The sequence below is a fragment of the Drosophila tropicalis genome, unplaced genomic scaffold (assembly GCF_018151085.1).
Source record: "Drosophila tropicalis isolate 14030-0801.00 unplaced genomic scaffold, ASM1815108v1 contig_878, whole genome shotgun sequence".
In the NCBI taxonomy this organism is placed as follows: domain Eukaryota; kingdom Metazoa; phylum Arthropoda; class Insecta; order Diptera; family Drosophilidae; genus Drosophila; species Drosophila tropicalis.
In genome coordinates, this window is record NW_027173374.1 from 11012949 (window position 1) to 11039400 (window position 26452).

Below are 26452 nucleotides of genomic sequence, written 5' to 3' on the forward strand. Positions count from 1 at the left end.
AACTCACACACTATAGAATCAATGCAGAGACTGAGGAGAGAAAAACTAAAATTATATACATTTAGAAAGAAACTAAAATATCGAAAATTGTTAAAAGGGGCTTCATTTGTTTAACTATCTAAAAGCCGTCGTCCACTTGGGATTAATTTGGCTTTAAAAACAGTCTTAAAATTCTCAAAAAATCTCATGATTAGCCTCTTGCTTTTTCTTAAATTTACTTATATTACATTTATTAATTATCTTTAAATAAATCATTATGGAGTTTGAACAAAGTAAACTTACGGAAACCGTATACATTCTTTAAAGATGCCAATTCATAGCCTTTCCTTTAATACATAGAAAAAAACTAAAGTAAAAGATCAATACAGATTGAAGAGTTTTTTTTTGTGACAGATGTTTGTATCTTAATTTTATATGAAAAGCCAAAAAACCAGTGCCCCACTGTAGCAGTTGGCCATTTTTCAGCTTCGCTGGTCAAACACTTGACTTTGGTCGATGTGCCTGGTGGGTTGAGGCCCAGACCCAGACACAGGCAGAGGCACTTTAGTGTCTACAAATGTCCTGGACATTGTTGAAACTCTTATTTCTGTCTGTTGGTGTTGTTACTGTTGCTTTGCCAGATCGGCTTACGCGCTTTATGTGCCGTATTGGCCTTTTTATATTGTACTCTAGATATATACACAATATATGTAAGTATATACATATAAAATTTATTTTTCTCTTTCGCTCTCATTCAACTATATAATACAGAGCATCTACTTCTTGTTTTTCGGTTCGTCTTCTCCTTTTCCTTTTTGGTTTCTTCTCATCTTTTTTTTTTTTTTTCGCTCTTCTTGGCAGCGTCATAAAAACTCGTAATTTATTGCTTGGAAAAAGCTTAAATTTCATTTGCCAACAACACAAAACGACAAAAGCATTGTGGGTAACTATAGCTATATGCACAGAGACGAAGACGGAGCCAGCGACGGAGTTTGAAAAAAGGACGAGCAAGAGGGCACAGGGAGAGAGTTATTCGAGTAGAGTGCGTGTTATATGGTTGCCGTTTTTCCTTCTGCTACGTTTTTGCTTCCTTTTTTGCTTTTATTTTTGGCTTTCTTTAAACTGCAAATAATTTGTACGAGCCATAATGAAGCCATGCTTTGGTTTGTGGCCTCCACTTCACGTCACTCCGCTTCACACCGCCGACTGTCGTTCCAAAGGCACATTTGACGCCATAAAATTGAACTTGAAGTGTCTTTTGTTCACATCGGACACTTGTACTTAATTGTATTTGCGCTCTCTGGTTCTGGGCTTGCCAATCCAAATTGCCATTGGGTAAAGTCCATTTAATTTAGTGCCAAATCTAGGTGATGGCTTATGGTCATTTTTTTTTTCTTCCCTATATATCTTTATATAATGTTTTTCCTTCTTTTTTATGGCCCGCACAAGATTTTTTTAACGATTTCAATTGCAAATTCCAAAATAAATCCTTAAATCTTATCAATTTCAGAAAGAAAATTCAAGTTATTTGTCCTCAAAATATTTAAGCCCATCAATAGCGTTCCATATGGTAAAGTATGGGCCTGAAAATTGAGTTACAAAAAAGTGCACAGATGTCCCATTTAGTATGGAGAAAATCCACTGATTTTTTTGGCCACACTATGAAAAATGGTTGATGATATTAACTAACTTTATCATAGTAACAAACAGTTAATTAATGTATTATAAACAAAGTGTATTTAGCAAAAGTTGGTATCTGTTTAGGCTAAGTAAGACTAACTTTCTCAAAATGTTTAAAATATCCCGTTGGTAGTCCTGTCATAACTCTTGTAAAGAGGAAGGAAGTTGTTATCCTTCTGATTATATGGATATTTCTTCAAGTGTATTTGTCAGTAATTTTAAATGCAAATGTAAGCTCAGAGTTGAACAAAAACCCGTTTATTGTCTCGCACACACACACACACACATACTCACAAGGATAGAGACACACACACACACACACATGGTGATGGTGCAATATTTTACATTGCCGTTGTTGTTTGTTTGTTCGCCTTGCGTTTGTTTGCCTCGCATTTTGTATGCAATGAAAAATGTTTAATTGTCTGCTAAACGCGGAATAGCAGGCGAAATAAATAGTTGGCCAGGGCCTTTGTAAATGCCCCAAATTTGTGCCACCAGCAGCAGCAGCAACAACAACAACAATAACAACAAATACCTGTATGTGCGTGAGGCACTTAAAGCACACACACATGCAGAGAGGGGAAAAGCATTCACGGTCGCCATGTTTTTGGCCTAGAAAAGAATGCGAAACAAGCGTCAAAAGTTTGTAATTTATTGCACGTGGTTGGACTTGTGTTTTTGTAATTGTTTGTGGCACACGGGCACAGGAAAATGCACTTTGTTCTTATTGTTGCTGTTGTTTAGGGAAAACGTTTGTCAATTTTTAATTGCAATTTTCGCAATTCTCTCCCTGTTGGTGTTGGCGGTGATGTTAGTAGCATCATTATCCATTTGAGCAACAACAATAACAACTGCAAACTCTGCCGCCTAATTCTAGCAATTAATTTTCATGCTAATCTAAGAAATTAAAATGCCATCCGTGTAAAGAACGAGGGGCCAGCCAGCATTAGCGAAAGTCTTGTTATGTTTGCTCAGTTTATGTATATGCCATTGCCAATGGTCTACCTAAATCTTAGCCATGTTGGTCTCGGTTTATGGTTGAGTCAGTCAGAGACAGAAATGGAGCTTATTTTGGCCGCATTTAGTGGTTAATGCTATGTGCTAGTATATACATTAGAAGTGAGTAAACAGAATGGCAAATTGTTAAGCTAATGAGCCAGAAATATGGAGTAGTATTATAACGAGGGTCGTTCAATAATTAACTACCCAAATTGATTCATGAGATTATATAACAGATAAAAATATATGTTGGATTGAAAGATAGGTTCATTATATATAAGAATTTTTAATTAAAGTAAAACTTCCACTTTGAAGTTGTTATATAAAAGAATGCTTCAGAATTCTGTTTTTAACATGTTAAACGAAACTATTTACTAAAAATTTAAAGAACCGCACACCCACATATGCCACAAACACATATACCAACCTACACACATACAGGAACTCAGTCGCCTCCATGACTCTGTGGAGAATCAAACAAAAAGCGTATTACCATTTGGAGAGGCCATATTAGCTGAATGCCATAAATCTCTTCTGCCTAAGTATTAGACTCCCACATGACTCCCATTGCCGACTGCCGACCAGTGCTACCACCCAACATTACCACTTCTCCCTCCTCGGCCAGAGTCACTGGCGCTCCACATGATATTCCCAAAGTGCTTTGCTTTTGGCTTTGTTTTCTTTAATTAAATGAATGTTGTTGACAACTTTATTATCAGCCTGAACTTTTGTGAACCCCGAGACTTTGGTGTTGGTGTTGGACCTAGAGTCAGCCACACCCAACAACTAGCTGCTAGCTGGGAATAGCTTTAGGAACGAGGCATCAGGAACAGGAACAGGGAACACAGCTACAGCTACAGCCACAGCCACAGCCATTGCCACTTTAATTCTATTATTGTGTGTTACTCCCCCTCTCCCCCTTCACCATTTTCTCTGTTTCAGTGCTACTTCTCTGCCCTTTTTCTATCTCTATGATTCTTTTTCAAACTGCCGTTTGGCTTTTAGTTTTTAGCCTGAAAGCTGACGACAACTGCGTTGAAATCAAAAGAAACGAAATAAAATTTCATTATCTTTCATTAGATTTATAAAAATACAAAAAAAAATGCGTACAGAGTAGCTAGGGCAACGTTGGGCAATAGAACCGCCAGCAGCAGCATCAGGAGCAGCAGCATCAATAGTACATAGAAACAAAGTCAGCAGAAAGTTTTGCTCTTCCTTTTTTCTCTGTCTTTTGGCCTCTGGCGAGCTCTGACTTGGCATAGACTGAAAAACATACATTGGTTCATGGTGGAACTATGAAATATCCATTCGTTGAGTGTTGCAAATTTTGCCAAAAAAATAAACAATAAGGAAAAAATAAATTCATTCTCTGTGCATCTTATGAAATGTTTTTCTTTGTTTTAATTGAATTATTTGGGTTTTTTGTTGAGCTTTTGACCACAGTGCACCGCTTTTGATATCTGGCTGAACCTCGAAACTTTGTCCACAATACAAAGATGCCCCCCGCCATATCTGGCCCATTTTTTGTGTCTCTGCCTTTGTCTTTGTGTGGCGCTGAGATTAACGCGTTGATAGACGCGGCAGGCGCCATCGGCCTGTGACCAGGATGACTACTACCACAATGATGACACTCATACGCCACATTGTCCGACTCCCCTTGTCTTTCTCTTGTTCCCTCTGTGTCTGTGTGTGTGTGTGTGTGAATCACCGTTAAGATAATGGCTGCAATTGCGGTGACCCCCAGGCGTGGTTTTGGTTTTTCGGTTTCGGTTATAAACTTTTTGTTCTTTCTTTATTTTTTTTGCCTTTTTTGTCTCTGGTTCTCTCTCAGTTTATCGCCACATCTCTCTGTGTGTCTACTGCTCTTTCCATCTATCTCGTTTTCTCTCTATTTCGGTGTGCATTTGCCGGCAGCCATTTTAAATGGTTTTTAGCCATTAATGGTTTCGCCTCACGTTGCCTGCTCCTGCTGCTGGTCTCTTTCTCACTTTCTCTCGTTGTTCTTGTTGTTGTAGTAATAACATTTTAAAATGCTTTGCTTTTGGATTTCAGATTTAGTAGTGTAGACACTGTAGTAGATCCGGCCCCACTGTGTAGCCAACGGCTATGGCCACAAGGACCTTGCCAGCTAATGGACTAGGCTTACTTGGTGGTGGAGGGGGAGTTAAAGATGAACCAGAAGGCGTACTCTACTACCAACTAACTAAAATAACATTAGCAGCAATTTCGGCCAAATTTTTTTCTCTTTCCTTGTTTTTTTTTTCTTTGGTTTATTGCACAAAACGAATTTCTAATTAGAAGCTAAAATGTATTTTTAATTAGTTCAGCAATTTTGAGCTTGTTTCCAAGCCAAGCAAGCAATAGATAAAATCCAAAATATATAACATATATGAAATATATACATGTCTCATTCTAATCTTTGGCCTTTTGTTTCATTATTTTTGCAGCGCCGATGGCAACTATGAAGTGACAATAATGACCAAAGCAATTCTTCATCATACAGGAAAAGTTGTGTGGAAACCACCTGCCATTTATAAATCATTTTGCGAAATTGATGTCGAATTTTTTCCATTCGATGAACAAACATGTTTTATGAAATTCGGCTCTTGGACCTATGATGGTTATATGGTAAGTGAATGACAGAGAATTACAGACTTAAGAAACGTTAGATTTCGCATCCTAGGAAAAGAGTTCGTTTTCTTAAAGCTCCTCGGCCTACTTTGATATCCTAGTGATTCTTGTCAATCAAATGAGGCGTGTCACAATTTTTGATTATCTTTTCTCTTTTTGGTTTGATGAGGCAACAGCTGGCAATTCTGTCCAAGTTCAGATTATGCCCCATCCATCAATTTCAATGATGTGAAGAGCTGCGGTTAGGTTTTGATTCTGATTGACTGACTGCCAGCTAATCAAAAGCGTTTTTTTTTTATACTCGATTATAAAACCATTAAATGCAATACAGGGAAAGACAAAAGAAGGACGAAGCTCTCAATTGATTTACGTTTGGTTTTTTCTCCGCTTTTTGTATTATTATATTTATATATTTGGAAAATATTGATGTTAATGTTTTTTGTTGTTGTATCATTTCTTTTGCACACTTGACACGTTCGCTTTTCGTCCTGTCATATTATAAATCATCACATGGCGGCTCTTAGTGTGTGTGGAGAGAGATAACAGCCAGCAGCTGCGTTTAATGAACCTACTAGGCCACGCCTTTCGCAAAAAATAATGGAAAAAAAGTTTTGCCAAAACTCGTTTGTCAAATGGCGAAAAAAGCAAAAAAAAAAAAAAGACAAAATGCCGCACAACTGTTGCTCCATTAGGTGAGAGGATGTCTGAAGTTCGTGTTAATCATTACCAACAAAAAATGACAGGACCCCAACATCCATTTTTTCGTCTTCTTCCTTTTTTTTTTCTTTTGGTTAGCGTTTCTTTTACGCATCGCAAATTTTATCATGCTTCATTGACTTTGAGATCCGTTTTTTATTTTTCCTTTCTGCTTTCTGCTTTTGGCTCCATGTGCCATTTTACATTGTCAGCTCGAATGTAATACGAGGTATTAATGATTGCCCCAGCCGACCCTAAACCTTATTTTCATTCCCATGAACCTTCCCCGGAGTGGGCTAGACGTTTTCAATTTCTCTCTTTATTATTCCGACAAAAACAGGACACAAAATTGGTGATTAAGTGCTTTAAGTTGAACAAATAAATCTAGTCATAGAAAGTTAAGCAAGTGAATTAGAAAACCAGAAACTAAATTTTGAAATTAATATTTATTTGAATTCATAGATAGATATATACAAAGCCAAATGAAAATCAGAAGACATTTGAAAAAATGGCAAATGCTTCAAATTGGATTTGGTAGCTATCTTTAGTAACAATTCACAAGCTTCGAACCCCACTCACACACACTCACACACTGACAAAATGGCAAATAAACTTAAATTGAAATGAAAAAGAAATGTTGAAATTTACACAAATGTCATTTACGTTCCGTGTAGCACGTGAGCGAAACTTATCACCGAGCAGCCATCAGCAGGCATGGGGGAAACCCATCGTTGGGATGGGGGCAAAACAATTCGCTTTGCTCAATTGATGATTGTCAAAAATTTGTCAAAGTGATCGCCCATCACCATAACCTTTGATTTTCCTCCTTGTCCAAATGAAATGGAAATGGTGGCAACAGAAATCAACATAAATAGCAATATGATTGGGTTCGAGGAAAATAATAGAAGAGAGAATAGAAGCAGGTGTTTTGTCAAGGACATAAATCAGTAAAGTTTACAAGAAACAGCTGCGAAACGCTGCGAGTCTCGAGAGAGACCTAAGACGTGACTTTTTGAACTGCCTCTTTAAAATATCCCTTTTTCCCCCTTTTCCTTTCTCAACCAGGTTGATTTGCGTCACTTGAAACAAACTGCCGATTCGGATAACATTGAGGTTGGCATCGATCTGCAGGATTATTACATTTCCGTCGAATGGGATATTATGCGTGTGCCAGCGGTGCGAAATGAGAAATTTTATAGCTGCTGTGAAGAACCCTATCTAGATATTGTATTCAATCTAACACTCCGGCGCAAGACTCTCTTCTATACCGTTAATTTGATTATACCCTGTGTGGGTATATCATTCCTGTCGGTGTTAGTTTTCTATCTGCCCAGCGATTCGGGCGAGAAAATCTCATTGTGTATCAGTATTCTGCTATCGTTGACTGTGTTCTTTCTGCTGCTCGCCGAAATTATACCGCCGACCTCGTTGACAGTGCCGCTTTTAGGAAAATATTTACTATTCACTATGATGCTGGTCACGCTCTCTGTTGTGGTCACCATTGCAGTGCTCAATGTGAACTTCAGGTGAGTTTTGAAACCTCAATTTGTGTACATGTCAGTAAGACAATGTTGAATTTTTTTTCCAGATCACCTGTAACACATCGGATGGCTCCGTGGGTGCAACGTATCTTTATTAAAATCCTGCCTAAATTGCTTTGCATTGAGCGGCCAAAGAAGGAGGAGCCCGAAGAGGATCAACCGCCAACTGAGGTGCTCACCGATGTCTTTCATTTGCCGCCGGATGTGGATAAGTTTGTCAACTATGATACGAAACGTTTCAGCGGTGACTATGGCATACCAGGTGAGTTTTCATCTACACAAATCTGAGGAAAACACAAAAACTTTTCCTTCAAACTCAAAACTAAAAACTTTCATTTTCTTTTGTGTAAAAGAAAACTTAGGCACTTGAAATTTATGTATGTTTTTTAACTGGCTTAAGCCAAAACAGACAAAAAGAAAGATAGAGAGAGAGAGCAAAAGAGTCGGTCCATTATAATATACTATGTAGGAAAATTTAAACATTGAAAATTATATGCAATTTACACGCGGCTGAAGTGACAAGTTTTGCAAGGCAAAAAGAAAATAATTTATGACAATTAACACAAGTTTTGGGCCAAGTGAAAAGTTGCCGTTGGCTCGTTGTGAATTATTATGTTAGTTCCATACATATATTATATATAGAGTACCCATATTAAATTGAAATCTTTCATTTATATCCGTAACAACAAAATTGAAATTCAATTGCAGCCGCAACTAGCTGAAGTTTTGTAATGATTTTCCTGGCCGCATTTCAAGCGCGAAAGCTGCAACTTTCACAAAATGGAAATGGACTTAACAGAGAGAAATGTGTAGGCAAAGACAGGAAAACTATTTATTGAGTTTCCTTATTGTCCTGCTATTATTGTAGTTGTTGTTGCTGCTGCCAGTGCACAACATTGCAACAGAAGCGTCTTGAGCATCCGTTTCCGTTTTTTGTCCTTTGCACTTGGCCATTTCTTTGTGCCCCAAGACAAAAGCAGAAAAGTTACAAAATTGCATTTGCTTCAACTTTATTTGCCTAATGTTGTTAATGCCATGCCATCTCCTGGATTCTTTCCTCCATTCTCCTTTGTTTTGTTTTTTTTAAGAATCCATTTTATCTTTGACAATTTTTTGTCTTATTCTTTATTTCAGCTTTACCCGCCTCTCATCGCTTCGATTTGGCAGCAGCGGGCGGCATTAGTGCCCATTGCTTCGGTGAACCGCCATTACCTTCCTCACTGCCACTGCCCGGTACCGATGATGATCTCTTCAGTCCATCGGGCGGCCTGAATGGTGATCTCAGTCCTGGCTGTTGCCCAGCCGCTGCTGCTGCGGCGGCGGCGGCTGCGGCTGCAGCAGCTGCTGCTGCCGATCTCAGTCCCACATTCGAGAAACCCTATGCCAGGGAAATGGAAAAGACCATCGAAGGATCTCGTTTCATAGCCCAGCATGTGAAGAACAAGGACAAGTTCGAAAGCGTGAGTACAAAGACTTTATTCCTAACGAACAACGTAAAATCGGTCCAGCAGTTTGCAATTAATTCATTCCATTCAAAGTTCCAAATGTAATAAGCAATTTGATTGCCCAATGGTGATTCCCTTCTCCATCCTACAGAAGCTTCCACAATTCGCAATTCTCTCTGTTTACCAATTCAACGAAAACTGTTCAATTTCTCGCCAATTTTTTTTTTCTTTGCTCCCTCCAATCGAATGCAGTCATCATTGTTGGCTGATGACTGGCTGTTTACCACCATGTCGGAGTCCGACTCTGACTCCGCACTGTGGTGTTTACGTCTGCACTTGATAACCCGCATTAGCCATCATCAGCGTCGTCTGCGCCATCAGCGACGTCAGCGTCGTTACCCAAAGCCAGTTAAATCACGTTTGCTCTTGCGTTTTCTCTAATCAAAAATCGTAAACGAGAATGACGCTCCGACGGTTCCGGTTCCGCTCTAGTCGCGCCACTGAGCGAGTTGAGTGATTGAGTTGTTTGTGCACAAATACGAGGAGGAGCAGCAAGCAGGACCTCCCTGCACAAGTAGCAGCAATAAAGTTGGCTGCATGCGGTTTGCTCTTTCAAAGAGCAGTTTGGCATTTGTCTACCTCCTCCTATCCCATCACATCACCCCCCCCCCCACAATTCTGTGTGTGTGTGTGTTTGAGTTTGGCAATGATTGTGGAGCAAAGTTTTGATATGGTAGCGAATCAGATGCTATTTGATTTCTAAACTATTCAATCTGATACCACATCGCATGAAAAAGTTGATTTCATTAATTTATCAAAAAAAAGAATAAAATCTTCAATTTTTCAAGGGTTAAATGAACTTTAGCTCGAATATATTTTCAAGTCGTTTGGAATTCCTTGAAACTTAAAAGAAATTGAATGTGATATCGAATCGAAACTGAAATAATATAAATAAAATCGATGAACCTTTCTTCTTTTCGTTATTTTACTCCTTTTCTTTTTCTTTTTACTGACTGACTGTTTAATACATTTAATAATAATAAATTTTATTTTTGCTTTGACATTTTTCCAGGTCGAAGAGGATTGGAAATACGTTGCAATGGTTTTGGATCGTATGTTTCTTTGGATTTTCGCAATCGCTTGCGTGGTCGGTACAGCACTAATTATATTGCAAGCTCCAAGTCTGTACGATCAATCGCAGCCGATTGATATACTTTATTCGAAAATTGCCAAAAAGAAATTCGAACTATTGAAGATGGGCAGCGAGAATACCTTATAGCGTCCACTTGGGTTCGCAGCGGGCTGGTGGAACCTAATCATCAGCTCGTTGCGAACCCTGTTCGCCGCTCGCGATGATGATCGTGGATAATATACAATGTCCAGCAATACCATGAGCAGCAGCAGCAGCAGCCTGTCAGAAGCATCAGCGTTGTACAACACTAATGGCACCAGCATGAGCAGTGTTGACAACGTTAATGTGACTGAGAATGCAACCTCATGGCATACATTGTAAGTCCTAAGAGCGAAGCGAACATTGCGAAATGATAACACAAAAAATCGAAAAGGCATATGGAGATGGAAGGATACTTGGAGTTGTTTGGAGCAGTTGATCAAAAATATGTATGTAAAATGTAGTAGTGTTGATTAACCGTTGGGCAAGGATACAAAACAGAAAAATAAAAACTGTGTTGGACAGAACAGCAAGCATTGCCAAGGCAAACATTTAGTTAGTAAGTTTTTTGATGTATGTATGTACGATGATGATGATGAAGATGAGGATGATTGTGATTAAGATCATCATCCAAGTGTTGGTGATGGTGGTAATCGACCAGTGTTGTAAAAATCGTATGGAGTTTTGTAATTTGTATTCAAATTTTGAGCGCCAAAAAGTTCCTTGTTGATTTTTTAGTTTTAACGGTACACAGACACACAACACACACACACACACACAGTGAAAGAAAAATAAAAAAACAACAAAAATTAAAACTAAAAAAACCGACAAAAAAAACGTTAACTAACAGCAACATAACACGAAAACAAAAATATTTTAAAAATTGCATTTTAAATTTAAATGTGACTGCATGTGTTCAATGTGTATGTATGTGTGTATGCTTGCATGTGGTGTGTGTGTGTGTGTAGGTGTGCTTGTGTAAGTTAATATTTGTGTGCCTGTGTGTGTGCGTGTATGTTATCGATTTGTGTACGTGCCGAATCAATTTTAATTGTTTATTTATTTGCTGCATATTGTTTTAAACACACACACACACACACACCAACACACATACACTCACACTTGCATACACGAAACACACCAGCCAATAGTATTTATGTCCCAGCAAATATTTCGGAAAAACAAAACATAAATACCAAAAGAAAACAAAACAAAAAAATAAGATAAAGAAAAACAAACTGTTTCTAGCCAATAAGTAAAACTTATAAAGATTAACTCTCTACATATTATTTAGCCAGTAAGTCGAAAATAGATTTTGAATTATTAAGGGACGAGTAAAAAACTAAAAGGTTTTGCTATCAAGGCAAACTTTGGTTAAAAGAAGCGCAAAATTCTGAAATAAATTTAGTTACAAAAATGTTGTTCAACACAAAAACAACAGTTTTTAAAGCCCAAATCAAACACAATACAATTTCACTGCAACAACAACCACATAGACACATAAACACACACACACATATATAAACATTCATTTACATACATACGTGTAAAACTAATCTATCTAGAATTAATATTAAATAGTAAATTTAAATGCAATTTAAGTCAGTGAAATACAAAATTGAACCACAACAAAATTCATTAAATTCAACACCTATACACACACACACACACAAACAAATACATCTATAAACACATTTTTATTTATGTTTATTCATTTGCGCAAAAGAGAATTTTCGCTTGAGATCTTGATTTTAAAGCAAACTTTTTAATTACTTTCAAAAGTGGCAAACCAAAAATTTGCCAACTCAAACCGAATACCTCCGATCCCTTCTCTCGATATAGTGAGAGCTCACCTTTTGGTTCGTATACATACAAACAAATACACATGTATATGGAAAAGCAAACAGAACCTGCCACAAGGTTGGTTGCATGGTTTGGTTGCTGCTTCGTTTCGTTTTTTTAATTGATTTTTGCTAAAGTTTTGCCACTACAATGCAGGGTAAACGCCGCAAAGCATGCAACAAATTAAGCGAGGAATGCAACTGCTCTCTGTGTGTGTGTGTGCGAGTGCGAAAGTGTGTGTGTATGGAATACCAACACACCCATGTACACAATTCCACTAGCAAATTACAACAGCAACAACAATATGTATATACTTTTTGTATATGCGAAACATAAATGAAAAGCAAAAGAAACTATTAGCAGAGCATGCCGCGACAACCCTGCCACAATATTGTCGTCAGAGTTGTCAAGTGTGCTTGGGCCTTTTTTTTTTTTTTTTTCCCTGTTTCTGTTTCGGTCGGTGCGTGCACAAAAAGTTTAATTAAAATTCCTAATCGAAAATACTGAGCATTTGCGAATGTGAATTAATTAAAATAGTTTTGCTCAAGTCGGCGACAATTTAAATGAAACGAAAATCCACCCAGGCAGAGTGCAGAGTGAGTGAGAGGCAAAATGGAAAATAAATTTCGAAAATTTTTGCACCATGAGATTACAGATTTGCAAATTAAAAGTAAAAACCGTTTCGAATGAGTCAATCGAACGTATCTGCTGAGTTTTTAATCCTTCGAACAAGAAACCTGAAGAGCATTTTAAAGACGGTGATTCGAAAAGTTTTCCAACTCCTTTGGGAGGGCTTAGATGGCTTTCTTGCCTAGTTGCACTTGGCGGCAGACTTTCATTAAGCGGGGTATTGACAAAGGACATTATCATCTCTCTTAAGCAGGACTATCAAAGTTGTTTCTAACCATTCTGATTTAGCTTGTTACTTTTTGTTCTTCTCAAAATACAAGAACTATACATACATACCATCATATATGATTTCTTAGCTGCCTTTGTTGACCAAATCAAGCACACACACAAACCCACAAAAGAAACACGAATTAAACAAACAAACAAAAGTTAAAAACCAAATTTAAACAACAATATGCCAACACTTGGGGCATATTTAAATTGTAAAGTGCATAAAAAATCAACAGTTAACATTTTTTAAATATTTAGCTATTAAATGAAAACCTAATATAAATGTTAAAATAAACAAACAAAAAGAAAAGAAAAAAAAACCAAAACAAAAACTAAATATCATAAATCAATTAAATTAAAAGCAACAACTAATAAACAAAAAAAAAACCCAACACAGCCAAAACAATTTGCTAAACCAACCAGCAACAACACAAAACAACACATCAAATATAAAACAAAAAAAACAAAAAAAAAAAGGTATTAAACTGAGCTTATAAAATTAAAACAAACATGAAGTGGAATAAACAAAAAAACAATACACAAAACACGAGAGCAACGAGCGACCCGAACAAAAACCCAAAACCAAAGAAAGAAAAAAAAGCAGCAAACACATTTGACAACTGTCTCGACCTCCGTTTTTGACAAGGCATTAAGAAAAAAATAAATAATAATAATAATAAAAAAAAGGCTGAATAAAATTATATACACACACAGACATCAACCACTAAATGGAGAGCAGCTGCAACACTTTTCTGGCGAATTTCACTTAATAAATTAAAAAGAACTCAAAAGGATATGAACTAAAACCAGACACAGGCCTCGTAAAAACAAAAAAAAAAACATTTGTTAAATGCATAAAATAATTGTAAATATATAAAAAATATTTAATAATATTAGCTTTTGGACTTGATTCGAATTCAAACTGATTTTGCTAGGCTTTCAAATTTGAGTTTCGGTTTTGATTTCTTCTTTCGTTTTGACAATTTTATTCATTTACTTAGCAGAATATATATTAAAGCTAATGATAAAAATCGACTTTTGTTATAGTTTTAGACAATCAACAACTATGAAAAAGATAAAAATCTATAAAAAAAAAAAAAGAAAGAAATAAAAAAAACAGAAGATGAAGAACTAATGACAAGTAAATGGCGTAACTTTTCTGTGAATAAATTTAATTAAAAAAAAAAAAAAAAAAAAAAACATACAAAGACAAGGAGATTTCAATTTTTAAACAAATCACACAAAAAATAAAACATCTCTATATAGGGGCTTTAAAATATGGATTGTTAAAGTTAAAGCCAACTCAATTCATTTTTTAAAAGAGAAAATCCATTTTTGTAAATTGTTTCACTTGGGAAAATCGACACGCTAAAAACCAACAAAAAAAAAAAAAAAAACTTAAATAAAATAGTTAAATATTGACAACACACATGTTTTAATGAAAAAAAAAAAAAAAAAAAAACCAAAAAAAAACAAAATGAAACAAAATGAAACTAAGGTCAAATACATAGACAACATGTATATGCTCTCATTGGTTGTGTTTTTAGGTTATAATCAAAACAGTTTTGCTCATAAACAAAGCAAAGAAGGAAAATCAATGTTCATTCAATCAATCAGACAGTCCAGTTAAGGAACCCCAATGACATGGTATTAATTGTGGCATTCATCAACTGAGACATTTCCATGATATGAGGCCAAAGATCAAAGGTCGAAAACGGGTCGATAGGAAGAATGAATGAAAACACTCATTAATGGACTTAATGAATGAGTCTCTCTCTCTCTCCTGTTTACCTCTTGAGGTCTTTGGGACTTTTCTCAATTTGACAATTGCCCTCAACTAATGCCTGGTGTCATATAAGGAGATTCCATTAGATCAATCAGTTAGTCAAAGAGATCATTAATTGTACAGCTCATTTGCACATTACCTTAACAATTAATGATAATTATTAATTCAAATCGTGTTGTAACTTTGTAAATTATCTAATGGCTAAGTATAATGTCAAACATTTTAAATTTGCATTTGCCTTTTGTTTAGGTTTTTTCGAAAAATTCATTTACGTTTCATTTGGATATTTAGAGCAAAATGTTTAGTGAGCTTGCAGCAACATTTTGAGGCACCGCTCGGCAAATAAATGAAACAAATAAAAACTAAAATAATATATGTAATTTACAATACTGCCACGAAATAAGACAAAATGCAAGGACGTTCATATAAATAATATATATATATATACATACATATATAAATGATATACGAATTAATCGTAGATATGTGCATCAAATTTAACTAAATGAATATCTAGTTGAATAAGCCTAAACACTTTCGCTAAATGGGGCTCGAAGTTAACATTGTGGCTAAGTACTTATATATATATATATATATAGAGAATAATTGTATATACATATTTAAAAAGAAAATATAGTCACTCACTCACACACACACACACACACACACAAACATTAGCATTGTATATAAATCATTTTTCCTAGGCTTCAACCAAAACCACATAGAAAGCAACAGGAATTCAGGATGATATAGATATATTATTTCAGGTAAAATAATAAACAAAATTTCTTTTGACTACAGCCGACAACGAAGTCCTACACAGCCAAACTCAAACACACACACACACATACACCAATACCAAAAAGAAATGCACTTAATAGTATTAAATATACCACAAAAACTCTGTCAACGAGAATGGTGAAGAGAATAAGAAGCCCTTTTTGAAATTTTATTTAGTTCCAGACCCTTTTTTTAGTTAAAATATTGTTTAGAAATCTCATTTTGAAATGGAGTTACCACTTTTTGAGCTAAATCTCTCCTTTCAGCCCATTTAACAAAACATTTGAGGATAAATCCATTACTTCATTGAGTAAGAACTAATTTTCAGTTTATCTAGAAACTTTTTTTAATGAACTTTCTTTTTTTGAGTATTACAATGTTTGAAGTTTGTAGAATTTACTTACTTTTGAGGGCCACTCACACACACACTCACACACACACACACAAACAAATACAGACCTAGGCACTACTCTAATCATACTCAATAGCTACAGTAAGTTAAAGAAATCAAAAAAGAAAAGAAACAAAAAAAATAGTTATTAAACATAAATAAAAACGAAAAACTAAGTAATCTGATATATATGCGGCTTGACCCTGAGATTCAAAAAACATAAAATCGTATGTCTTCCAATCAAAGGTCGTCTTTTGTAGCAAACACAACAAAGAATCAAAGTCTGCGTATTGCTAAAAAACAAAGCCCTTAACTGAATTGAATGAGGGCAATCAACGTAATAATTGGAAGCGCACTGCAGCTGGTTAAGGCAAAGATAAGCTATTACCACACCAACAGGCACACACCCACACATTCATCCCACTCTCAATATGGCACACAGCAAACGAGATGAAGTCATTTAGATAACATTTTCTGGCATACTTTTAGGAGAACACAATAAATAAAAGGAAAACCAAATACGCAAAATGGTTAAATTCAATTTATACTTCTCCTCACTGACTCTGTTTAACTTTTACTCTCTCTTTCTCTCACTCTCTCTCTCTCTCTCTCTCTCTCTCCTCTCTCTCTGTCGGTCTTACTTGATTCTAATTCTCATTTATTAAACTCGAAAGAAATCATATCAAGTACCTGACAATAGAAACAAAAACACAAAAACGAACTTCTCTCTCAAAAATCCATTCTGTCTTAACTTTCTGGAGTTGCCATTTTGCGTAGAACGTAATATTATGTAAAAAAAAAGGACAAAAAAGAAGGAATACAAAAAATATATTTTAAAAATAAACATCAACAACAAAAACGGTTTCAACCATATAACTTAGAACAGCAAAATCTCATTTTCAGCCTCATTATACACACACACACAGCGTTAAAAACACAACACAAAAAAATAACAACAACAGCAACAAAGGCAATTAAACGAATTTGAAATGTTTTTATTATATTAAATTAAATATAATTAACTTCCGAAACAAAACATTAAATAATGTGCAAATTAAGAAATGAAACTCACACACAAATCGACTTTTGTATCATATTTCCCCAAAAGAAAATGAAAAAAATCAAATAATTAACATGGAAAATCATTGAAAAGGAACAGTAAATGAAATTGAATTTTAAAGCAATTAATTCTTAAATCAAAACTCTCAGCACAATTACAAAAAATATCCGCTATAGAAACACACACACACATACACAAAACACACACATACATAGCAAACACAACAATTTATCACAAATGATGCAAATAACTTGTTAGATATTGCCAATTCATGGGATCCCTTGAAAAGTATTCAAGATTTTTAACACATTTCCTAGTTCATGTAAAGTTTCAGGCGAAAGCCTTTCGATGGACATTCTATCTACAGTGAATTTGTATTATAAAGTTTGTTAATTTTAGACACTAAAATGTATGTCTGAATGAATGGCTGAATGTGTGTGAGAACTTAAAAGTCAAAACTTGAACTCGAACTTGAATCAAATTGTGTATAAATTGAAATGTTTATTTGTAAGTCAGTCATTATAATAGATTATAATAGAACTAAATGTATACATATAAATATATATATGTATATACATACACGTATATAGATATGTATAATTTTTGTAATAAATCTTAGGTGCCGTTAGGTTTTAAGCCCTTTATGTTGCAAAGAACAAATAATTTAAAAAGTTTTCTTTCCTTTTCGTGTACATTTTTGAATAGTAAAATTTTCATTATAAGTCTCAAGATTTTTAACAAACAAAAAAATAAGAAAAAAAACAATAAAAAATAGTCAAGACAAACTAAAAATCTTGCAGCTCACTGGGGAAAACAACACCACAAAAAAAACGTAAACAAAAAACAAAAAATTAAAGTTATAAACATGCTAAACTAACAAACAAAAAAAATATTTGCTCAATATAAATGAACATAAATATAAAAACAAATACAAAATGCAGATACACTCCATGTATGTATATGTATGTATATGTGTATCTGTATTTGTGGAAACTAACAATTTCAACACAAATCAATTTTAACTAAATTACAAATTTAGTTAAACATAAGAATCAAATAGGCTTAAATACAAAATAAACAAATAAATGATGATCATGATGAAGATGATGATTGTGTATGTAAAATATTTGCAACTAATAAACAATTTAAACTAAACACAAACACACATTTTAGTGGTAAGTCTCTAGGCTAATTATAAATTTAACAAAAATAATAACAGCAACAGCAAACAACAAATAAATCCACTTTTAAAACAACAACAACAACAACAGCAACATCCAAAACAACAATTGCAGATAAATTAATTAATTCTGAAGGATGAAATGAAAGCAAAAGAAAATTTAACAAAATAAAAAATACAACAAAAACAAAAAGTTGCATTTACATTTCACCTAACTAAAATACATACATACATACAACAAGTATATATATACATACGTACATATATATATATATATATTCAGACTCTTCTTGAAACGACAACAACAAACATATTACATAACAAAAACTAATCCACTATACACTGAGAGAAACACTAAAAAGACACAAGGCGCAGTCAAAATAAATTGCAATCGAAATTGAAATTGAGCAAATAAAAAATTAAATAACAAAAAATTATATATAAAACCACAGAAAACACTAACAAACAAACAAAAAAAAAAACTTAATGAAAGCTAGAAAAAAATTTATGTTAAATAACACTTGCAAAAACAATTGAAGAAAAAACTAAATTTAAGTCATTAAAAACAAATCCAAAACATAAAAAACCAAAAACCAAATTAAAGAAGATAAAAACGAAAAAAAAACTTAGATTAAGTGCAAGTACAGAAATGAAATAATAGCAACAATTGCAAAATGAATGAATATTTAACACTAACAACAACAACATGAATAACAAAATGAAAACCAAAAAAAAACAAGCATTATAAAAACCAAGAAAAAAAAAAAAAAAAAAAAAAATTACTATATAAATAAATGTTACGCGTTATTAAATAAAGAAGAATGAAAATAATTTGTTTAAAAAAAAAATTTCCTTCTTTTCAATGAATTTTTAATTTGGCGAGGGGAAAGTTGTGAATTCTGAAGCTAAAATTCATCTTGGATATCAAAACATTCTGGAAAACTTCTCAAGACACTTTGATTTATTGATTAATCCATCAGTTTTCTTAATCATGGGTCAGTTACATAAAATCGAAAGAGCTAATTTTCGTAGACATCTCACCAGCACCCAAGGCCAGAGATAGTAAGGAGAAATTGCATTCCGGATAGATTTCATGGCAATTGCGTTTCTCAGTTGCACGTTTCGAACGTCTGTAGATGCCATCGTAATAGTGATGCAGTTGAGGTTCATGATCAGCCACACGTTTTGAGGGTAAACTGAAGATAGTGCGCACCAGTTCCTCCAGCATATTGCCACGTCTTGGTTCGGTTCCAGAAGGTGTCAAGTATTTGGCACTCTCGCATAGAGCACGAGCCACACAAGATTTGCCATTGAAGCCCATGCTAAAGGAAAGGGTATTAATGAAGGGTAAAGAATGCAAATGAATACTCCTCACTGATCGAAAGCTGATTGAACTTCATCGTAGAAACTGCGACGCGAACGCCTTTGGATCACATATTTCGGAAGACTGGCATTGACACCATGTGCATGTTGAATTACCCATTCGTGATTGGGTAAATCATATGCCACACCCCAATTGACAGCCCAACTGAGATAATCCACATCGGGATTGCCAATCATACCGATTGTTAGACAAACAGCAGCCTAAGATTAAAAACGAACTCACATTAGCCATTGTCCTGTAAATCGTTTCGAAATTTTATAGCCATCTTTACTCACACCGATACCGAAGAACCCTCCGGAAATGCCAGATAACGTTTCTGCCTATTCAGAATCTCATCCTTTGCCAAGGACTGCAATTGTGCTGCTGATACACTGCTCGATTTGAAGGCATTTAAAGATATTAAAGTCAAACAAATAAACTCAACTAGGCTCAACATTTTGACAGTCAAACGTTCAATTTGTAACTGAATCATTCGCCTAGACCACTTAATATTGTCCGCCTCTCTTGGAGCAACCTCTTTACCGGCTCTTATTAACTCACTTCGTTGACTGCTCTGATTAGCAGGAATGTGTTAACAACAACCCAATTTCCATTCGCTCTATAGAAAATGCAAATTCTCTGTTAACAGAACAGACAAAAAACTAGTACTCACCATTTCTCTCCCTCTCTCTGTCTCTCTCTCTCTCTCTCTCTTTATGTGTTTTCTTTATTTCCACTCCAATTGCAGACATTGTAAAGTCATAAAGTAAATAATACAAATTATGAATCAACTATAAAAAATAATACAAATGTACTGACTAACTAACTGATTCACACTTTAATACTCTACTTTATCTGATTTATATTTTAATTTTTATTAATCTCAAAAATTGAATATCTTTTGTTTTCAGATAAATTTATATTCATAAGTTTATTAATAGAAAAGTTAGCTAAAGTTCTAATTTGGTTGGTTTATACCCATATTAACTGATCACTTACAAATTAATCTCAAATTTAAAAAATCAAAAACTTAACACAATTAATTTCAAGTTTCAAACTTCATTTAGAATTTATAATACTCTTTTGTAAAGGGTATACAAAATGCTAAGAAAAAAAACCGCCAATAAAAATGTCACTTTGTTTATTTACTTGAATTCAATTTCATTTTTCTTTTTTTTTTTTGGCTTCGCACATAATAAAAAATTGTACATTCTTTTTTTGTTGCTAGCTGTAAATTTATGAAACTGGCGGAAAGCATTAAAATAAATTTATATTTCGTTGTACCGAAAAAGAAACAAAATAACGAGGGTAAAATTAAAGAACAGAGACAGATTCAGATCCAGCAGGATAATAAAGACTTTTGCCAACTGAATTTCTTTGGTATAAAGACAATAAGCTGATCCAAATATACAAAATTTGGAATCTGAAGTCTGCAATTGATGATGTGATATCTTTTTCAGAATCCAGTTATTAGTTTGGATCACTTTGTGTACATAATTTTGAATATTTTACTAGGCTCTATATACAATTTCTAACCAAATGCTCCATATTTGTTTCTGTGGGAAATATTTTCTTTTATTTATTGACTTATCCTGTATATTTTCGCTGAAACTGGTTGCTAAAGTGCAACAGAAAGCTCTGCCGACAATGGGGACCATAGAGGCTGGCACACTCATGCATCGAATGGCCAGCAGTGAAAGCCTCTCGATAGGTGGGCTTATGGGCGATCTCTGGGAACACATAACGCAGCAGGATTCGAAAGATATCATGGAAGAGCGATGTCCCAGGCTCAGCCAGCAGATGGCGGGATTCACACAGAGTTCGCATGATGCAGTATCGCGGCTGATAGCTGTGACTGCAACAGTGGAGGGAAAATCGACAAATATAATATATACATACATACATATGTATATGTAGAACCATCAATCAAAGTGCCACTTACATTTCGGCAAGAAGGGTCAACACATCGAAGAGCATACCATGCGGACTCTGATGCTCTTGTTGCAACAATTTGGCACCATTGCCCTGGATTTCGCGTCGCAGGCGCCGCCCCAGAACCGAAGGTCGGCAATAGTAAGTGCCATACATATCCTTGACAAGATTTTCAGCTGGGCAGCCACTTGCTCCGGCGGATTTACGACGATTGAGACTGGGTATGGCTTGTGGATATTGAAAGTAAAAGGATTGAATTGGATCGGCTGGACTTAGCGGAACTATTATTGGTTTCTGAGAGTCGATAGGACCATATGGCTGTAATAGTTGTCCAGCAGAAGCTGGTGGTGGTGGTGGTGGTGGAGGCGGTGGCGGTGGTGGAGGAGGTGGAGGCGGTGGCGGTAGGGGTGGAAGCGTTGTCTTTGGTTTTCCTATACGTCTTGGTATCCAATCTTCAACAGCAGCAGGTAATTCATAAATCGATGTTAATTCTGCCAGCCAAAGTAATCCTCTTGGTATAGTATCCACAATGGCCTTGGCACAGTTGGCAGTAAGCTAAATGATAATAACCAAAGCAAAATCAACCTAAATTTTATTAATTTTAACCAAACGAAATACTAACCGTTACCGAGGAGCCCAGCTCGAAGGTAAGCCAACGTTTCTTACGTTCCAATAAATGCGGCAGATATTCGGTGCTCTGGCGTAAATAGCTCATACCTCGATTGGAGCTGCTAGACACTTCCACAGTTTGATTTGTGTTCTTAGCACTGCTTGCTAAAGTCAGGGACAAGCCAAGTAAAGGAAGTAGCCAAAAGCAAATTGCATTTCTCATAGTTAGTTTGCCTTTACCCCACGAAATCGATCATGGAACTGATGGCAGCTCAGAACATTCATAACCAGTAAATCTTGTCTAGAAAAATCTGGACTAGTTTCTTTAGCGTGGTCATTTAATTTGGGTTCTGTTTGTTCTTTTTTAGCCGCGTTGGCCAAAAACTGGGTTAGCTGACTAAATTCTCTAATTTAATTAACAACTTATCGAACTCGATCAAAAGACAAAAGGGCAATATACAAAAATTAAAACTCCACCGAAATGTAAAAATTGAGATATTTGATTTAGTTATCAAAATGTCGACAAGTTGGTTGCTGCTATTGCTTGGCTTTCTGCTACTGCTCGGGCATCATCAAGTCCACAGTCAAGGCAATGTCACGCTGATTCTAGAACAGGAACAGGAGCAGGAGATGAAGATAACAACACCACATGCTGGTATATCGCCACTGCGTAAACTCTCGAGAGGCAAACGTTTTGTGGCCTTTCCGGTGGGTTCATCGGCTTCGGTAAGTCAACTCAATGTGTTAGTTTTACTTTCAATTGTGGCTAAATTTTTGTTGAATTTCACATGTGAAGGGAGCCGTCTGTCTGACCACAGGCGTTATCGGCAATCCCAACTTACTGTATCTCAGTTTGGGCATCAATTGGGGCATTGCCTATGACTTACCCAATATCACTTGGGTATTGCAAAATGCTCATGGCTGGAATACAATGAAAACGGCAAAGGCCCAAATCAAGCGCAGACATCGACGTGATCTCTATGAACGTCTAGAGACAATGATAGACAGGTAAGTGACACTTTGCCACACAAAGAATTCGCATTTTCTCAAGCAAACTAAAAACTAGTAGTTGAAAGTAATATTCAATACTTAAGAATCCTTTTTTGGCCAACTTGTTGTTTCAATTGTCTAATAGAATTTTTAAAGTGTATCATTTAATCGTTGAGATAGGTATAAGGTGACAGTCTTTCCCCCTTGCCAAACATTCAGATACTTGGCTCAAGTGTGTGTGTGTGTGTGTGTGTCTTCTGTATTCCTTTATACGCATATTTTCTATACGCCTGACACTTGTGCCAAAATCAGCCAAACCACTTGGCTTCTCACGCACAGTGCGGCAAGGAAAACTTCGCACTCCCCAAAGTGGTTCCCTCGCTCCTTCTTCTACTACACACTCTTAACGCCCGTCCGTTGCCCGCTTACCATCCCAATTTTGTGTTAAGACCTCCCAATGTATGTGGCTGCGTGCGCCTGGCATAATAATAAAATGTTGGTATTTTATATTAGCATTTAAATTGGCTTTTTGTATGCTTCGGAAATAGTTTAATATCCGAAAAAGAGTCCTCGTTCTTTCTTGGTTTTTCGACAACTTTAACTTTGTAGTAAAGGCAACAACAAAAAAAATGCATAACAAATTATACATAAGGTGAAACAGAGAAGGAGATAGAGAGCGAGAGGTGGGGCTGATCCATGAGTTATTTTAGTTCGTTTTGTATAGGCAATCTGTAAAATATCTTATCACATACACACATATACATTGTCATGGTAATCAAAGGACTAGCGGCATCATTTACAGAGCCTTGGCTCAAATGCCATTGAAGTGGTCGTCAGAATTTTCGCCCTGTTTCGTGTGCTTTGCTTTCCCATTGCCATTTCTCTTTGGCTGCTTTTTCCTTTTGACCTTAGCCCACGTGTCCAATCTTTGTGACTTGTGTCTTGTATTTCATGATTGTTTTCTTTCGATTGGTTTCTGGTTTGCCGATTGTCTATCTGTTTTGGTTAGCGCTCCCACAATTGGCCCCCCCTAAGCCATTCCCCACACCCACATCCCTCCCGCTCTGACTTTTTGGGCTCCATTGCTTTGGTTTAGTTTACGAGTCGACAACCAGTTTTTCCCTCTAATAGGTCAGCTAAGCGTTTTCCCTGGCCTCAATTGGCAATACACACACACACACACACACACTCATATTGAACGAGAAGTGGCTCTATCTTTGTCTAAGAGCATATAGGATAACCATGTGTATCTATGTTTTGCAATGCATGTATGTATGTATCTGTATATGTATCTATATATGTATATATGTATATATGTATATGCTGGTGTTTTGTATGCCCTATGGGGTTAATGAAGTTGTTTGTTTGTTTGTTTGCCTGTCTCTTCTCAATGACATGACCACATGCCACATCGCACATTGAAACTGTGAGTTCTGGGCGATTGAAATGCTTGGCAAGGATAAAATTTATGAGTAGAAATTTATTTCACTTTAATTGATAAACAAACGTTGTTGTAAGTTGTATAAGTAAAAAAATTGGCATTTTATCTTTTAATGACACTTACACAGCATATTTAACTTAGTCAGCCGATTGACTTAAAGTTTTACAACATTTAATAAAGAAATCAAGTTTATTTTGTAAAAGTTTTCTCTTTAAATAGAACACCAAACAAAGGACAAGTTAAATGACTTTAAACGGCAACTTTTTCAAATTGACTTATATCTGTTATCTTATTCCGATAAAAGTAGAACCATAAAATTCTTTATGGACTGAAATCACGCTTTTAACATCGATCTTTGTCATCACAGACTTGTGGGTCTCGTGAATGCAGCAGCCTCCAAGGTGCATTGTCAGGTGTGTGGCAGGCAATTCAATTAAGCTGCAGCACCTGCTCTACTCGTCTGCCTCTCTGTCTGGCTGTCTGTCTGTCTGTCCATCCGTCTTGTTGGCCTTCTTTCATCTGCTCCATCTCGCCTGCTTTTTTATCCATTGTCGTTGTCTGTGTGCCATGTTTATTGTAAACGTGACTGCTGCAATAGAGCTGAAGAGCATTCCAAACGCTAACTGACAATTGACACATTTGCACTTTGGCAATTTCTTTTGCACTCCGTCCTCCCACCCAGCATTACCTCTGCATTCTCTGCAGTTTTCTTGCACTCTGCAATCATTGTCTTTCGTCTTGAAGTCTTTTGTGTGCACTTCCAGTCTCCAATTTCGCAGTGTCGTGTTGAGAAGTGCTGGACTGCACGTACTTTGCCATGATTTACGCGCATTTTGTATTGTTTAATTATCGTTTAATTGTTGCAAAGTTTTTGATTTACGATTTAATTGCAACGACAAATGCCACGCCCCAGCAAGCTGCTGCTTTTACTGCTCCCACTTTGGCAACAACTCTCGCTCATCCTGGTGACTCCAACGCAACACGAAATGATTTATTGCCAACGCCAACATTGATGACTATGATGGAACGTGCAAAGACCATGTCAGAGGCAGAGACCTCTGCATCAACCTCCTCCTCGACTGGCGGCTCACTGCTGCTGCATCAACAACGCTGGCAACGCATACTGAACCGCCCGAAACGGTATCTCAGCTTTCCCGAGGGCTCTTCGTTTTCTGTATGTGTATCCTGTGTGTGTGTGTGTGTGTGTGTGTGTGTTTGCTGATGACACATTCAATTTTTGCAATTTTCCAATTTTCAATTGCTCAGGTCTCAGTATGCTTCACTGTCGGCATTGTGGGTAATCCCAATTATGCTTACAGTAGTTTTGGCCTTAATTGGGGTGTGGCCTATGATCTGCCCAATATAACATGGGTATTACAGAGTTTACATGGCTTCTCCAAGCATCCAGTGGCGCCATCTGTGCTACGCAGACGTACCAGAAGGGCTCTCTATCGAGATATCGAAACCATTGTGGATAAGTATGAACTACTATATCTTTTACCGTATAGAGAAAAAGTTCACTTTTCTTAGTCTCTTAGTTTCCTGGTTCAAAATTAGTTAATTAGTTTTACTTACTTCCCTTTAGCATGGGCTACAATGGACGCGATTGCATCCTACGAACTCTTTGCGAGAGTCGACAATACTTTCAACGTACAAAAATGAGCATGATTGGTGAAATGTTGAGATCAATATTCAGGTAAATATGATAAGTCCTAGAAAAATTCATAATCTATAATCATTTGTTATGCATTTGCAGTCTTCCCAAGCAGCGAATTTTCACCCGAGAACTGCATGAGAATTCAGATATTGTGCACTATGATCAGGCCTATCGGCACGCCCACAACAATGATTGCGCCAACCACTATAACTGTCAGTTCTCGTTGCTTGAGTTGGCATTTGGCAAGTATTCAACGCCACCGAAAAATTATTACGCTCAATAAAAATGGTTGTCAGCTTACCCAAAAATTTGTGTCTTATGAAAATGTTTTTTAATGGCCACTTTGGAGTGATTGGTCATTTGTTGGTTTGCCTCTTCG

General features: G+C 36.0%; 4 protein-coding genes across 4 annotated transcripts in view; 2 read left to right on the forward strand and 2 right to left on the reverse strand.

Annotated features, from left to right (window-relative positions):
• The window catches only part of nAChRalpha1 (nicotinic acetylcholine receptor alpha1), a 61918-nt gene extending 44925 nt beyond the window's left edge, over window positions 1-16993 (forward strand). The window contains exons 6-10 of the mRNA XM_068301320.1: window positions 5106-5286; window positions 7051-7511; window positions 7574-7788; window positions 8661-8986; window positions 10044-16993. Of these exons, the coding sequence (XP_068157421.1) occupies window positions 5106-5286; window positions 7051-7511; window positions 7574-7788; window positions 8661-8986; window positions 10044-10250 (1390 nt within the window). The 3' untranslated portion in view covers window positions 10251-16993. The remainder of the gene's footprint in view (window positions 1-5105; window positions 5287-7050; window positions 7512-7573; window positions 7789-8660; window positions 8987-10043) is intronic.
• Window positions 16994-19080: 2087 nt separating this feature from the next.
• Window positions 19081-19901, reverse strand: LOC137583824 (uncharacterized). The gene is made up of 3 exons (XM_068298962.1): window positions 19743-19901; window positions 19457-19665; window positions 19081-19403 (listed from the first exon to the last, which is right to left on the reverse strand). The coding sequence occupies exons 1-3, from the start codon at window positions 19899-19901 to the stop codon at window positions 19082-19084; spliced, it is 690 nt and encodes a 229-aa protein (XP_068155063.1). The 3' UTR covers window position 19081.
• Window positions 19902-21031: 1130 nt separating this feature from the next.
• LOC137583831 (uncharacterized) lies at window positions 21032-22208 on the reverse strand. The gene is made up of 3 exons (XM_068298971.1): window positions 21999-22208; window positions 21387-21931; window positions 21032-21299 (listed from the first exon to the last, which is right to left on the reverse strand). Exons 1-3 carry the CDS (start codon window positions 22206-22208, stop codon window positions 21032-21034), a joined length of 1023 nt encoding a protein of 340 aa, XP_068155072.1.
• Window positions 22209-22501: 293 nt separating this feature from the next.
• LOC137583837 (uncharacterized) lies at window positions 22502-26356 on the forward strand. Its single transcript, XM_068298987.1, has 6 exons — window positions 22502-22711; window positions 22782-22991; window positions 25399-25590; window positions 25683-25894; window positions 26002-26112; window positions 26173-26356. The coding sequence occupies exons 1-6, from the start codon at window positions 22502-22504 to the stop codon at window positions 26354-26356; spliced, it is 1119 nt and encodes a 372-aa protein (XP_068155088.1).
• The last annotated feature ends 96 nt before the right edge of the window (window positions 26357-26452 follow it).